This window comes from Schistocerca americana, chromosome 1 (genome assembly GCF_021461395.2).
Source record: "Schistocerca americana isolate TAMUIC-IGC-003095 chromosome 1, iqSchAmer2.1, whole genome shotgun sequence".
Classification (NCBI taxonomy): domain Eukaryota; kingdom Metazoa; phylum Arthropoda; class Insecta; order Orthoptera; family Acrididae; genus Schistocerca; species Schistocerca americana.
The window spans coordinates 142801196-142817797 of record NC_060119.1 but is presented as its reverse complement, the minus strand read 5'-3'; the positions used below and the strand labels follow the sequence as shown (position 1 = coordinate 142817797).

Below are 16602 nucleotides of genomic sequence, written 5' to 3'. Positions count from 1 at the left end.
AGCACATTGCGGCTGTAACGCATCATCCAGTGTCTGCGCGTACCATTCGACGCCGTTTACAGCAGAGTGGTCTGTCCGCAAGACGTCCATTGCTTCGTCTACCATTGACGCAGAACCACAGACGTATCCGTCGCCAATGGTGTGATGACAGACGGATGTGGACGGCAGAATGGAATGACGTTGTCTTTACTGACGAGGCACGCTTCTGTCTGCAGCACCACGATGGTCGGATTCGAATGTGGAGACACCGTGGAGAGAGGATGCTGGACAGCTGCATTATACACCGCCACACTGGTCTTGCACCGGGTGTTATGGTATGGGGCGGCATTGGACATTACTCTCGCACGCCTCTAGTACGCATTGCCGGTACTTTAAATAGCCGGCGCTACATATTCGAGGTGCTGGAGCCAGTTGTCCTTCCTTACCTTCAGGGCTCGGCCCCAGCCATATTTCAACAGGATAATGCGCGACCACACGTGGCACGCATTGTCCAAAGGTTCTTCGTCAATAACCAGATTGAATTGCTTCCCTGGCCGGCTCGCTCTCCGGATCTTTCGCCGATAGAAAACATGTGGTCCATGGTTGCTCAACGAGTGACCCAGATTACATCCCCAGCTGCCACACCAGATGATCTTTGGCAACGTGTGGAAGCTGCTTGGGCTGCTGTACCCCAGGAACACATCCAAAGTCTCTTTGACTCAATGCCGAAACGTGTGGCAGCGGTGATCTCCAACAATGGCGGCTACTCTGGCTACTGATTCTGACAGGAACCACATGTCACAGACGTCTGTAAACGTAATCATTTGATACTTGGTCAACATGTTATCTACAAAATAAATCTTGTTGTGCTACCTCTTGTCTTTCTTGGTGTTGCATTTACGGTGACCAGCAGTGTATTTAATATATTCACACATACCTGTACACACTGTTCACCTGTACCTCCAGCGAATTTCGCCCTGCAATTTTGTATTCACGCAACTCTATGATTAGTACGTCAAATATTTTCAACTGTGTGTCATGCAATGATGTAATTTTGTAGGTACATTCAGCATGATATGTGGATACTCTCTGCGAAAAGTGTTGTAAATAGAGTTAATGGTGAAGAAGAAATAAATTTGAACGTCATGCTTGATGCGTTAGTTTATCATGAATTCAGTGTTTATGACACCGAATATCCTGAACTTTGTGTCACATTCAGTGGTATGGGTGAATCCTGCCTGCAAAATATGTCACGAATACAGCTAGAAATATAGAAATAATAAATTAAAAAGGTCAGGCTTCATGCGGCAGTTTTACTGCATTAACAGCAAAAATATAGTAACCGATAACTTTTTTCCTTTCACAAGTTTGTGAGGGTCGTCAAGAAGTTTCGTAAAGGTATGAAATTTTGTGCAAGGTTTGTTCCAAGTCACTAAGTGGTCTCGTTCTCAAATACGGGATGAATAAACTCAGATAATTCGCGCGTCGTGGCTACGCTTTTTGACCCCCCACTCCCAACCCTTTGGTAGGTAAGTGGTTCTTATCCCCACAGTGATTATTTGCAGACAGTTTGTTTGAAATCGGTCCAGTGGTTTAGCAGGCAATGTGGAACACACATACATACAATTTTACATTAGTGTGGATTGTATCTACCTGTAGTCTTCATTAGAGCTTGAACCCGGCTGGGAACACTTTCAAAGAGGTGTCTAAATGTCTGTGGAGGAATGGCAGCCTGCCCTTTCTCAAGAGGCGATACCAGAGAAGGTAGTGACGATGGACGATGGAGTCTGGAGCGAAGCCGACGTCCTAACTCACACAGATGTGATACACTGAGTTCAGGTAGGGGCTCTAAGCAGGCCAGTCCATTTCAGGAATGTTATCGTCGACAAACCATAGGCTGGCAGATGGTGCTTTATAACAGGAGGAGTTGTCGTGAAATACTATCAATCATCGTTTCCGAACTGTTACTCTGCTGTACACGCTGAACAATACTGTAAAATGAGTTCATTTTGTTCTGCATTTAGTGTTTTCTTAAATGCAATAAAGGGCAACAGCCTGCCAAAAAAAAAAAAAAAAAAAAAAAAAAACACCACCTCCTCCGTAGTTCACTATTGGCACTAACATAAGGACAGGTAATCTTCTCCAGACATTCACAAGAACGGAACACTTCCATAGCGGTAAAGCGTCATTCACCACTCGCTTTCAGTCACCACCTGTCCAGAGGCGTCCACGTTTACCCGACATCAAGTGTGGCTTAGCACTGACTACAGAAATGTCTAATTTATGAGGTGCTTGTCGACTGTTGTTCTCCGCTCATCATACCTCCCTAGGCACAGTCATTATGCTAACTGGTGTGCTGGTAGCGCTCTGCAGCTCGCGAGTGAATCGTTGCGCTAAGATCATGTTGCTATGTCATTGGCCACAGGACTCGGCTACGCGCAAAAAATTGGTCTTTATGTAAGCCTTCAGAAAAGTGCACGTAGTTTGAGTTCATTGAAGAGCCAAAGAAACTGATACACCTGCCTAATATCGTGCAGGATCCCCGCGACCACTGGTACACCTGCCTAATGTCGTGTAGGGACCACGCAGAAGTGCCGCAACACGACGTGGCATGGACTCGACTAATGTCTGAAGTAGTGATGGAGGGATTTGAACCATGAAACCTGCAGGGCGGTCAGCAGAAAAATGCGACACCCCACACGTCCAGAATTACTACAGAGCGGCTCCAAGAACACTCTTTTGAGTTTAAACACTTCCGCTGACCACCAAACACCGCAGACATGAACATTATTGAGCATATCTGGGATGCCTTGCAACGTGCTGTTCAGAAGAGATCTCCACTCGCTCGTACTCTTATGGATTTATGGACAGCCCTGGAGGATTCATGGTCTCATTTCTCTCCAGCCTTCTTGATACATTAGTCGAGTCTATGCCATGTCGGGCTGAGGCACTTTTGCGTGCTATAGGCCGTACATGATATTAGGCAGGGTACCAATTTCTTTCGCTCTTCAGTGTAAAACGTTCTCTCTCTCTCTCTCTCTCTTAGAGCTGTGTTAAACATACTTCCACCTTGTAATGTTTGTTATGCTGCTGAAGTGTACAATGTGGGAAGCTGAGTAGAAATGAACTTCTGGAATTATGTTCTGCCATGGTCTTGCGGACATTATTTCAAAAATGAATAGGTACTAGTTCGAAACATAGAATTAATCAGATAAATATAGTATTACGTCATGTCAGAGCTGAGTTTTACCTATCTTGTGGAAGTGACGTCTTTCGAGTTTATAAGGAAACGAAAGAAAGAGTGAAGCATCTTTCAACATTTCACATTGATCGTAAAATATCGATGAAACTGAAGTAAATCACTTTAGTGGCAGAGCATTCTTTTCGTGGATACAATGTTCTCGGGCTCCCACCTCCATCAAATGGTTAAAACACCGTGAGCTTTCGACTAACCACTTATTGGCAATTGTCAAGTGGAACGACTCCTGATTAATTTTCTTTTCCTGTATTGTTATTTCGTTCCCCTCCGCCCCATGTGCGTGTGGGGGTTAGCAACAGTACAATGAACCCACTCTACAGCTAGTACACATTATTCTCTAACCTAGATGCTGAACATAAAGCAAGGAGAAATATTTACCATGAATTATTTTAAAACATGATATTAATGGGAGAAAGTAAGAAATAATTCTGTCTTGAGGAATAGTTTAAGAGTAGTGATAAAAATGTGGACAGACAGCACAGTTAAAACAATTGAAGAACGTTGAAGACTTGAAAAGAACACTTAAAAAACACTGAAAACGACAGAAGAGAGAGTGCCGGTTAAAAACGAAGTACTGTAGACGTTTACTAAAACTGGAAAAGGACCTGTCCTGGTATGGTTGATTGTTGATGAAAAGAAAGGTTGATATGGAGGGAGATGCGAGAGTGATGGTGATGATGACTGAGGAGTGGTAAGAGGTGGTGATGAGACAGGGGTGGCTATGGGGACAAGAAGAGAGAGGTAGCTGGTATTGGATTCCATAAATCTGAGGAGAAAAGGGAGTGGGGGCGACAGGGAAAAGGAGAAAGGAGCCTTTGGGAGAGGGGGGTTGGATAGGTTGGCGTGGATTCAGAGTTGATAGGACGGGAATATGTGAGGGTAGCATTTGTGATCTGGGAGAGGGAGCAGTCGGAATATCTTTGGGAGAGGACGTGGAGGATGTGCAGGTGGAGGGTGGGTAGGATTTGTGTGTAGAAGCGCGACTGCGAAAGGACAGGCAACACAATAGGACTGTTGGAGTCGAGTTTACGGATGGTGTAGGTTGTTCGTAAGTGTTTGCAGCATTCTTGTGGGGGAAGCGAGGCGGAAAACTTGGCGTTAGATGGCTCAAATGGCTCTGAGCGCTATGGGACTTAACATCTGAGGTCATCAGTCCCATAGAACTTGGAACTACTTAAACCTAACTAACCTAAGGATATCACATACATGCATGCCCGAGGAAGGATTCGAATCTGCGACCGTAGCGGTCGCGCCGTTCCAGACTGAAGCGCCTAGAACCGCTCGGCCACCCCGGCCGGCTGCGTTAGAGGATAAGGAGAAACTTGTAGAGCTTGAGAGGAGCGGGTATCGATCCAACATTTCCTGATGAGCTGGTGTGCAGTCTGTAAAGACTGTACGAGCTGCTGGCTGTGACGCAGCGATCGCGAGATGAGGCAGGCGACGTGAACACGTTTGCCTATCGGTAACACTGACGTCACATCCGGCAGCTAGAGAGTATATGAGGGCGTACAGCCAACCCAGCAGCAGTTACTCCACTTGACAACGACGAAGAAGCGCTTGCTCGAATACTGGTCGTATTTTAACCTCTTGACGCGGCAGGAAGCCCAAGAACATTTTATTAAATGTTATCGCCGCTGCATTCGTACATTTTATTTTCTTGCTGCTTGTAAAAGTCGCACACGAAAGCGTCAATGACTCAAAAGATTCATTTTTTTATTGGATTTTGTCTCATAAGACAAAAATATGAAATTGTAAACTGTGGTCTTGCTATATTGTCACATGTTATTCATCTAGCGAAAGGTAACATTAGCATTGTTTTTATTTTTTCAATAAATCACTGCACACGATGTATGACGACAGCTTTTATCTTCCACGAAATTCTCTTGCCTGCTGTCTAGGCAACAAATCTAACAACGTTGAATCTGCACTGCAGTTAGGGGTTACATTAATACAACTCACAGTTTTAGCTGTTAGTTCCTTTCACTTTGTTATAGGCACGATCTTGATGGAAAAATCAGGGAAATGCGAGCCCACGCTGACACTTGCTAACTTTCATTCTTCCCGCACACTATTCGCGAGTGGAACAGGACAGGTACCAAGTGAGAGTGGTACTACAGGTACGAACCCTCCGCAACACACTGTCGGGTGAGTAGCAGAAAACTGGTGTATTGCCGGCCGCTGGGGCCGAGCGGTTCTAGGCGCTGCTGTTACAGTCGCAGGTTCGAATCCTGCCTCGGGATGTGTGTGAGTTAGGATTAAGTACGGGACTGATGACCTCAGATGTTAAGTCCCATCGAGCTCAGAGCCATTTTGAACAGGTCTATTCCGAGTAGCGGAGAGCGGTGTTACCTCGAGGAGGCCGAAGAGGCGGCAGGGCATGAAGCCGTTGAGTGCCATGACTGTGAAGTAGGCGAAGAAGCCGGCGGCGGCCTGCAGCTGCCCGATGTGGAGGTAGGCGATGCAGATGAGGCGCGAGTTGACCAGCTTGTCGTGCACCGGGTCCCGCGGCCTGCGCGTCATTATGTCCTGCTCCGCCTGCTCGTACGCCAGCGAGATGGCCGGCCACAGGTCGGTGCCGATGTTGATGCACAGGATCGCCATTATTCCCAGAGGCAGCGGCACCTGCAACCGAGCGCCACTGCCGACACATCTGTACGAATCGAGACACAAAGGAATTAGTAACATTAGCTGTCAGTCGGCACTGATTTGCGTCAATGAGGCAAGTTGAAAATTTGTGCCAGGCTGGGTTTCTAACCCGGGTCTCCTGCTTAACAGACAGATGCGCTGACCACTATGCCACCCGGACAGGGTGGTCACCAAAACCGCAAAGACTCCCGTACTACCCCTCCCGTCAGACCCAAATTCTCAGCTTACGCGACACCCTACTGACGTACTGCCCCTGCTCATTAGCCGAAATAACAGATACCACACATGTAATTAAGGCGATGACGGCCAGTGACCTCCTCAGTGCGGATGCACACCAGGCTCGAACTCTTACGGTAATCGGCGGAAATGCCGCGGGTAATGAGAATAATGGGAAAGGGACACTACACCAGTAGCGTGTGGTATAAGTTGAGAATATGACACTGATGGGAGGCGTCCTAGGGTAGTCCATGTATTTACGATTTCAAGATGCTGCTCCAGGAGTGTGTAAAAACGCTAAAATGAAGATTTGGCCCTGTCTGACTACCCCCTGAAGCAGATCTTAGGATCTCTTAATTCTATAAATTGCAATCTAAACATAAATAAATGGTGAAGGCAACTAATCCTACTAAATGATAAACGTTGTTCCTGCTTATATATTTATTGTAGATTAAAAAAACCTTTATTTTACAAAGTTAACATTTCCCAAGTAAAATTACTGATCAGCTTTGCCCCTTATTATGACTGCGCGGTCTAATATCAGTAACGCGAAATGACTGACATCATCTACGTCCCAAACACTAGAAGACACTACTTTCAAAGATGATCTAAGGTGATGTGGAACCTCAGCGATCACAGCTGCTTAGGTTTTATAGCCCTAATAAGCCGAAGCAATTTGCGATATCACCGTATGTACTGCGTCCGGTGTGTCGAAGTGATGGTTCTCGTACTCGTCTGCAACGATGGAAGAACTCCAGCCACAAATAAACTCTTTGAAACACTAGGACGGCAAAAGGCGGTTCTCTGACTAATAAACTCTAATACTGTCTTCTCCTCTCTGTGTTCTACAGAGGAAAAACGCGAACTCCCAGCCACAAGGACGGAATTCAGATAACATGTCAACTTTCTCTCAATTAGTGAACGCTGTGTACTCAACGACGACTTCCAACCCGGAGGTGAAGTCCAGAATTGTATACGTTCGCAACAGTACAGCGCGTAACTGTACTAACTATAAACTCTGCTGAGAGCAAAGAAAGCAAGTCCGTCTGTACCAACAAAAGCTGATACCGAGCGACCGTCACACACCAGGGAAGACCTCGTCTCTCCACCGTTGGCCTCCCAGCAAGGCTCGGCTCCCCACCCTCGTAATTCCGAAAAATAGTCATATTCCCGAAACCACGGAATATTCTCCCCCTCTACAGATTCTTCCGAACGCCGACCAACCATATTTTAGTCTTTTGTCATCCTTCACGGAAAGTTTGCGAGGAAATACCTATACTCGTACAATGGCAGGCTTCTGAGTAGAAATCCTTGGAAATAACCCAGCCTGGGTGGTTTCCGAGGTGCCGCTTCTTCGTTCCTCTCACCTGCATCCAATATTTGCAGAGTTCGGAAGTATTATCGTGTTATCCTTCCGGCCCTACTACAACAGCAGCCGATAGCGGCCGGTCGCCACTGTATCGTGTCCTCTGGCTCGGACATCAAGACTGTCCCTCTCGGCACTTCCTGTGTGGAGCTGAACCACCACACCTGCGTGGGCCTTCCACCAGGGCTTGAGTTCCACCTACCGTTTCATTTCCACTGTCGTTGCAACCTCTACTAGTATAGACAATCAATCGTTCGTTACGCCATTCTGATAATATAGACACTCCGCCACCTTTCATGCAATAAGCGTTAACAATTATTTACAAGGAGTACATGACAATGTCAGTCTCCTCTAGAAATTCATATATACGATGAACAACCTATCAAATGATATGTAATTGTGGTTGTAGTTCATGGCAAAGTATGCGGATGAGTGCTTGTAAGGTGCGAAATTGTAGCCACCATACACAATGAGCGCTGTGTCTGTATGGCGTAGTGGTCAGCGTGTCTGGCTAGCAAACACGAGACCCGGCTTCCATTTCTGGTCCAGCTCAAGTTTTCAACTTGAATCATTGATATATAAATCAATTACCACTGGCAGTTAATGTCATTAACTTCTTTGCTTCCTGATTCATAGTGGCTGCATGGAACAGAGTGGTGTCTGTTCCACAGTGGTCGCAAAATGATGATAACATACACCTAACGTGGTGAACAGCAACATTTCATTCTCGAAGGTTGGTCTCCAACAAAAGACCCCTAGTTTTAAAATTAAGTAACATTGAAAGAAAGGTCGACAGAATAATTCTGTAACATCACTTTTTAATTTTTTAAGTAAAACTCCGAATTCAGTAACACGACATAGTTTCATTTTGTCGCCGTGCTACGACGGAAAGTTAAGTTGAGACAATAAAAGACCTAGAGACATCTAGGAACAACGATTTTATAATTACTAACAAAGAAGAATATGTTTGTCTTCTTGAGTAGATAAAAAGAATTACGTCTATTTGATCGTATGTTATTATTCTGTAGAATGTCGCCCAACTTACACGTTAGTTATATACAATGTTCTGAAAAATAATAATCCATTTCAGCAGTGATCATGTCGTGATAATTATTAGAAAAGTACCTTTCAAAAAATATTAGCGAGAAAATTAATTCAGTAATGTTAAATGTGGCCATCTTTAAAAGGGAACCCATTCGTTTCGTGTAGAAATTTAGAGCAGCATTTAGGTCTAGTTAATTCACTAACATTTTTAAAACTGAACCTGCAAATTAAGAAACGTAGTCCAAATATAGCATTAAATGAGATTTTCATGTAAGGAAAACCGTTTAATAGTCACAAGGTCATGCAGTTATTAAATGGATCGCTTGCATAAAGATTATGAGCCTAGTTGATATTTTATCATTTCAATAAAAACTCAATGAAACCTCACTGCCATTTTAAAGAAGTAATATCCACTGCAGACATTGCACCTCGATGAACACAAGGATCACTTTCAATTTTTGATATATCCTAAACTTTCTATCGTAAACTTTGATTAAGGAATGGTGGAAACTACTTATTCTAGTAACAACAGGCTATATTAAAATGCAACAAATGTTATGCTTAGTGTGAAGGCTGTTACAATTTTATGCAGACATTTCGAAATAGTCATTACGAAAGCTGCTAGCAAGAAAGCACTATACGCTGTACAGCTCGTATAGTATCAGTGTGTATAAATAAGCTCGTCCTCTACAAGCAGATTTTTGCAGTCACATCACAACCTTTTCAAAATGTGCACCGCTCTCAACAGAGACGTGGCGCAAACGAACAGTGAAATTTGGCATCGCATCTTATAGTATCTGGACCGAAATGGATTCAGTTGCCACACACATCTACGATTGAAGTCCGCTCAGAGTGGTGGAACATTTCCGGTAGACAACATCTTTCGATGTATCCCACAAAACGTAGTGACAAAGCGTCAGATGTGGTAGGATGGAGGTCAATCCAAGCCTGCGTCAGTAAATTTGAGATAATCCAACGCAAGGACTCTATTCCCGAAGTATGCAACAGGGAACCACGCGTTCGATGCGTTGTGGTCGGGCCCCACCTTGTATTAAGAGCACTCGGTGCCTCGTCGATCCTTCAACGCTTGCTGTATGGCGAGACGTTTACTACTTACCGGGTTCTCACACGAAAAATGGTTCGATAATGGTTCTGCTGCATACCGAAGCCCAAACAGTAACTTTCGAGGAGTGCAGTAGTTTCGCTTCTCCACACAGATGGGGCTTTTCGGAAGGCCGAAATCCCCATTTTGGAGATTCCATTCAGGTGGAAGTGTGTTTCGTCTGTGAACCGGATGTAACGATACGAAATCTTTCATTATCGATGATTGTGAGAAGCTGGTTCGCAAAGTCTGCTCTTGGAGGGCACAGGCACGACCAGGTGACTCTTGTGTGAGTGCTGGAACGCTTCAAACCTGTGCCTGCTATACTTCTTCGGAAGGAAATACCGGTGGTTGTGGCAGTGTGGGATCTATCATACTTTTACTTCTGGACCGGAATTTCCCCCTGATCGGATGCTAATTAATTAAATTTTGGCCCTATAGTGGATCTGAAGCTGGCACTCCGACATAAAGCAATATACAGGGTGATTCAAAAAGAATACCACAACTTTAGGAATTTAAAACTCTGCAACGACAAAAGGCAGAGCTAAGCACTATCTGTCGGCGAATTAAGGGAGCTATAAAGTTTCATTTAGTTGTACATTTGTTCGCTTGAGGCGCTGTTGACTAGGCGTCAGCGTCAGTTGATGCTAAGATGGCGACCGCTCAACAGAAAGCTTTTTGTGTTATTGAGTACGGCAGAAGTGAATCGACGACAGTTGTTCAGCGTGCATTTCGAACGAAGTATGGTGTTAAACCTCCTGATAGGTGGTGTATTAAACGTTGGTATAAACAGTTTACAGAGAATGGGTGTTTGTGCAAAGGGAAAAGTTCTGGACGGCCGAGAACGAGTGATAAAATGTAGCACGCATCCAGCAAGCATTTGTTCGCAGCCCAGGAAAATCGACTCGCAGAGCTAGCAGAGAGCTGCAAATTCCACAATCAACTGTATGGAGAGTCCTACGAAAAAGGTTAGTTATGAAACCTTATCGTCTGAAATTGGTTCAAGCACTGTCTGCAGCTGATAAGATTAAAAGAATCGATTTCTGTGATTTTATCCTTGCTCAAATGGAAACAGATGAATCTTTCGTTTCAAAGATTGTGTTTAGTGATGAAGCAACTTTCTACACTAACGGGAAAGTCAACCGTCAAAATGTCTGTATATGGGGCACTGAGAATCCGCGGGAAACAACTCAGTATGGACGTGAGTCGCCTAAGGTGAACGTTTTCTGTGCCATTTCAGCCAATAAAGTTTTTGGTCCCTTTTTCTTCGAAGGTGCTGCTGTAACTGGACTACAGTATCTGGAGATGTTAGAGAATTGGCTGTTCCCTCAGCTCGAACAAGAAGCACAACAATTCATATTTCAGCAGGATGGAGCGCCACCACATTGGCACTTATCTGTCCGTAACTACCTGAACGTCAACTACCCGAGGCGATGGATCGGCCGCCAGGCAGCCCGTGACAGAGCACTTCATCACTGGCCTCCAAGAAGCCCTGATCTTACCCCCTGCGATTTTTTCTTATGGGGGTATGTTAAGGACATGGTGTTTGGGCCACCTCTCCCAGCCACCATTGATGATTTGAAACGAGAAATAACAGCAGCTATCCAAACTGTTACGCCTGATATGCTACAGAGAGTGTGGAACGAGTTGGAGTATCGGGTTGATATTGCTCGAGTGTCTGGAGGGGGCCATATTGAACATCTCTGAACTTGTTTTTGAGTGAAAAAAAACCTTTTTAAATACTCTTTGTAATGATGTATAACAGAAGGTTATATTATGTTTCTTTCAGTAAATACACATTTTTAAAGTTGTGGTATTCTTTTTGAATCACCCTGTATATCGTGTGCAATATCCTACAAATAAAAGTAGAATTGCAAAATTAAGTGACTAGAGGACTTGTTAGTGTTAAAATGAGAGGTTTCAATATAGCAGATAGCTTCATTTATATAAACAACATGTGAAAATATTGCTTTTGTGGTAAGCAAAATAAAACGAAATTAGTTCAGATGAGTGACTCACATTTATGGCAATTGATGTGTTCAGTTGGCAACGTTGATATCTAAAGAGCTCCTGTTCGAATACTCTTCACTATGCCACCTACTGAGTTCTACTGGCAATGCTGTCTGATTTTACTCTGCGAGGCAGTGATTGTGGACCCGCAAAAGTTGTTGGCTGCAGTACATGCAACAACTGATGGGCCGCTGCCGCTAAATCGGAAGCAGGTTACTGTTGTGTCTAGACAAGACAGCCTAGACACAATGAGAGGAAGCCGAAAGGCACGCGCTAAGCTAAAGCAGGATGGCGTGAGGTCTGAAACAGGATACGTAATGAATGCTATAAAGAAAAGTACGTAGCTTCTGGAATACTTAACTTTAATCCATCCTTTTGGTACATCTGGAGATTGTGGCGATACAAGTGAGACTCTTTAGATACATGCAATGTTACTAATGGCACCTTGCTAGGTCGTAGCCATTGACTTAGCTGAAGGCTATTCTAACTATCTGCTCTGCAATTGAGCGAGGCTTCGTCATTGTGCATCGCTAGCTACGTCGTCCGTACAACTGGGGCGAGTGGTATCCCGTATCTCGAGACCTGCCTTGTGGTGGCGCACGGTCTGCGATCACACAGTGGCGACACGCGGGTCCGACATGTACTAATGTACCGCGGCCGATTTAAAACTACCACCTAGCAAGTGTGGTGTCTGGCGGTGACACCACAGTTACGATGAGCGTTAATGGCAAAACTGCGGAATTCCCTAAATGCCACAGCTGCGAGCGTATTTACCACAGCCCGTTACCGTCGTGTGGACTTACAAGGGGAGGCCACGACGCCTGGAACGGGGATTTACTGCAGACTTCGTACACTCGTAGTACCCCATGAGGACAACAAAATGTGTAAGCAGTAGCGCGTACTTCTCAAGCGTTGCTGAGGAAATCGGAAGATAATTTCGGTCGTCAAACGTATACCCCTGCTTGACCATCTTTTCCATGATGTGGCGGCCGAGTGGCACGATAGCTCAGCGTGTTCGATCAGGGGGTTAGCTGCCCTCTGTAATAAAAAAACTGACTTAATGGATCAATGGAACGGCTTGCCATGCCATTTCCACCTGGCGCCTCAGTTGGACCAGCGTTCGTGCTGGACGTGCAGACCGCGTGAGACGATGCTTCATCCAGTCCCAAACATGCTCAATGGGGGACAGATCCGGAGATCTTGCTGGCCAGGGTAGTTGACTTACACCTTCTAGAGCACGTTGGGTGGCACGGGATACATGCGGACGTGCATTGTCCTGTTGGAACAGCAAGTTCCCTTGCCGGTCTAGGAATGGTAGAACGATGGGTTCGATGACGGTTTGGATGTACCGTGCACTATTCAGTGTCCCCTCGACGATCACCAGTGGTGTACGGCCAGTGTAGGAGATCGCTCCCCACACCATGATGCCGGGTGTTGGCCCTGTGTGCCTCGGTCGTATGCAGTCCTGATTGTGGCGCTCACCTGCACGGCGCCAAACACGCATACGACCATCATTGGCACCAAGGCAGAAGCGACTCTCATCGCTGAAGGCGACACGTCTCCATTCGTCCCTCCATTCACGCCTGTCGCGACACCACTGGAGGCGGGCTGCACGATGTTGGGGCGTGAGCGGAAGACGGCCTAACGGTGTGCGGGACCGTAGCCCAGCTTCATGGAGACGGTTGCGAATGGTCCTCGCCGATACCCCAGGAGCAACAGTGTCCCTAATTTGCTGGGAAGTGGCGGTGCGGTCCCCTACGGCACTGCGTAGGATCCTACGGTCTTGGCGTGCATCCGTGCGTCGCTGCGGTCCGGTCCCAGGTCGACGGGCACGTGCACCTTCCGCCGACCACTGGCGACAACATCGATGTACTGTGGAGACCTCACGCCCCACGTGTTGAGCAATTCGGCCGTACGTCCACCCGGCCTCCCGGATGTCTTACGACGTCCGCCCCGAGCAAATGAACGAACAAAAGCCAACAAAATGAGATTAAAAAAAAAAGTGGTTAACGTTCAAGCTTCGTAATCGCTGGATCGCAGGATCGAGTCCCGTTCGTCAGTTTTTTTTACTGCAACAGAGTCATTTTTTTTACTATTTGTGTTACAATTGATATAATGGAAAAAATACGTGTAATCGGATGGACTTTTGTTAAATTTACAACGTTATTTGGCAGTCTACAAATTTATACTACCACAAATAATATAATATTCATAACTATTGACTAGTAAACGGCTAAACGCATAAAATGATACTGAAAATGTATGCTTGTCCGTGTCTTCAAAATTGTTCGTATTTAATCGAAAAAGAACGAGAAATTGCTTTTCGTGAAGACGCTATTAAAATACACTCGATATTGCATGACCAATTATCAGCGCCGATATTTAAGGAAATACTGCGTTATGCATGGTTTGATTCCAAATTATCGGCTGAAAGGGAGGTTTTTGAAAATGTTAAGGAGGTTTGTTTTTCCACAGAAAACCTCAAAAGACCCTGCGTATGCGGAAACGTAGCATTTATTCAATGCAGCTGGTGCCGTTTAACTTTATGTTTTCCATTTTTTTACGAAAAATACCATCCTGCAACTTGTACTCGTAATGGCGAAAGCTACGATTAATTGTACATCTTTCGAAAGCCGTCTGTGCCGGTCAAAAGTTGCAGGTAACAAGTCGTTTCGGGCTCCTTCCATGTGTAGGGGACTTCTCAAATCACGGACAAGCATACATTTTCAGTATCACTTCATGCGTTTGGTCGATTACTAGTCGATAGTTATGAATATTATATTATTTGTGATATACATTGTCAGATAACATTGTAAATTTAATAAAAATTCATCCGATTACACATATTTTTCCCATTATATCAATTGTAATATAAATAGTAAAGAAAATGACTGTGTTGAAAATAAAAAAAACTGACGAACGGGATTCGATCCAGCAACCTAGCCATTAAGGGGCTTGAACGCTAACCATTTTTTTTCCCCCTTAAAATCTCATTTTGTTCGCTTTTGTTCGTTGCATCTGCTCGTGGCGGACGTCGTAATACATCCGTTGATGTTCGTTGTTGATCGATTAACTCAGGTTTCTTATAACAGAGGGCAGCTAACCCTCCGACCGAACACGCTGAGCTACCGTGCCGGAACCACTCGGTTACCGTCCCTTCCTCGTACAGATAGCAAATAGCCACGCAAGTATATATATATATATATATATATATATATAGTATAACGCTTGAGAAGTCCGCGCTACTGCTTACACATTTTGTTGTCCTCATGGAGTACTACGAGTGTACGAAGTTTGCAGTAAATCCCCGTTCCAGGCGTCGTGGCCTCCCGTTGTTAATGCCCACACCCAAACCTCCAGATATCAGCCTCTCAGATCGGTACCAAACGCTGTATGTCAACAGAGTATCAACCAAAACTCCGATTTAGTTTGTACTGCGCGCTTCCGTCCAGCAGATCGGCCGTAACTAGAACTAAGGACCACAGGACCAGCGCAACTGTAACTACCATGTGTAGCTTACATGGAGAAGTTTGTAGAGTGCTATATCATCGTACCAAGAGTTCTGGGTTCATATCTCAATAATGACAACTTTTTTTTACTGTATTATGTGTGAAAGCGTTATTTGGGACAATATGTGTCTGACATATAAAAGGGATGTTTGCAGTTTACAGTACCGTTCTCTAGGCATTTTGCTTTCTCTTCGTTTCTTTGAAAGTGGTAAACCTATAGAGTACATTTATTATTTCGCAAAATGTATAGTCAGAACAGAAAAATAACGAGACACGCAACACCCACAGTGTCATTCATTCAGAAACAAAAGGCTTCACAAGAATGGTTGGATACGAAGAAGTGTGTAAAGCAAATTACATATAACAGTTTCACGCTTAAACAGTGAAGAAAAAAAAAGTCGTCAGTGGGCCTAGAAAGCGGATCTTTGGTACGATGACCTCGCTCTGCCAACTCACCCATATGGCGAAACGAGACCTGTAAACACGCTCTTCTTGTGCTTCGCAGTTCTGATGTTACTTTTAATGAACGTCTACGGCCTTTCTACTGGACGACAGCACATAGCACTATCAGTGTTTTGGTTGATACTCTATCGACGTACAACGTTTGATACCGATTTGAGTATCTGACATCTGGAGGTTTGGGTGCTCAACGCTGTGATGAGATGCAAATCATCGATGAGGCCGCCTGCGTTCTGTCACAAACGCCGAACCCTGTCGTCTGTCCGCCTAGGCTTCACGCCACACTGTCCTCCCTGAATCTCCTCATCGAGCGCAATGCGCTTCCAAATTACTCCATGTTGACTACTAAAAACTTATATCAACCAGTAGCAAGCAGCGATAAATTTCCATGTCAATCACACAAACAAACATTCCCGGCTTCTTTGCCTCCAGCAGCCGGCCGCTGTGGCCGAACGGTTCTAGGCGCTTCAATCAGGAACCGCGCTGCTGAAACGGTCGCAGGTTCGAATTCTGCCTCGGGCATGGATGTGTGTGATGTCCTTAGTTAGCCTAGGGGACTGATGACCTCAGATGTTACGTCCCATAGTGCTCAGAGCCATTTGAACCATCTTTTTCCCTCCAGCAGACCGGCAGAAGTCTCGCTCCCGATAGAGTCGCTTGCCGCCAAAACGTTAGAGGTATCTCGTTGCGTCTTCTGACGTCACCAACTGGTTTATAATCACGATGCTCGCTTGTTGCGCGGGCGGGAAATCACTAGCCGTGAGAACCAAACCGTCAACAGAAAAATATGCTGTGTACGTGGGGGACACTCTATCGGCCACCCCGCTGTGCGCGTCCAGTAATTACTTGGAAACGGAACTTTCACAATGCCTGCAGATGCGGATATCTGAAGCCAGGCGTTCGTCCATTCAGCACACAGATGCCGAGAGAGTCTGAAAACAGTCATCTTCTGGCATATAACATTTTGGATGGCTCCTGCCTAGCACTGGGGGCGACCCCTGCGGACTGCTAT

At 45.3% G+C, this 16602-nt stretch overlaps 1 protein-coding gene across 1 annotated transcript in view; it reads right to left on the bottom strand.

Moving 5' to 3' along the window:
* The window catches only part of LOC124608032 (sodium/potassium-transporting ATPase subunit alpha-2-like), a 166368-nt gene that overhangs the window by 8979 nt on the left and 140787 nt on the right, over nt 1-16602 (bottom strand). Inside the window, exon 9 of the mRNA XM_047139958.1 lies at nt 5588-5860. Within this exon, the coding sequence (XP_046995914.1) occupies nt 5588-5860 (273 nt within the window). The remainder of the gene's footprint in view (nt 1-5587; nt 5861-16602) is intronic.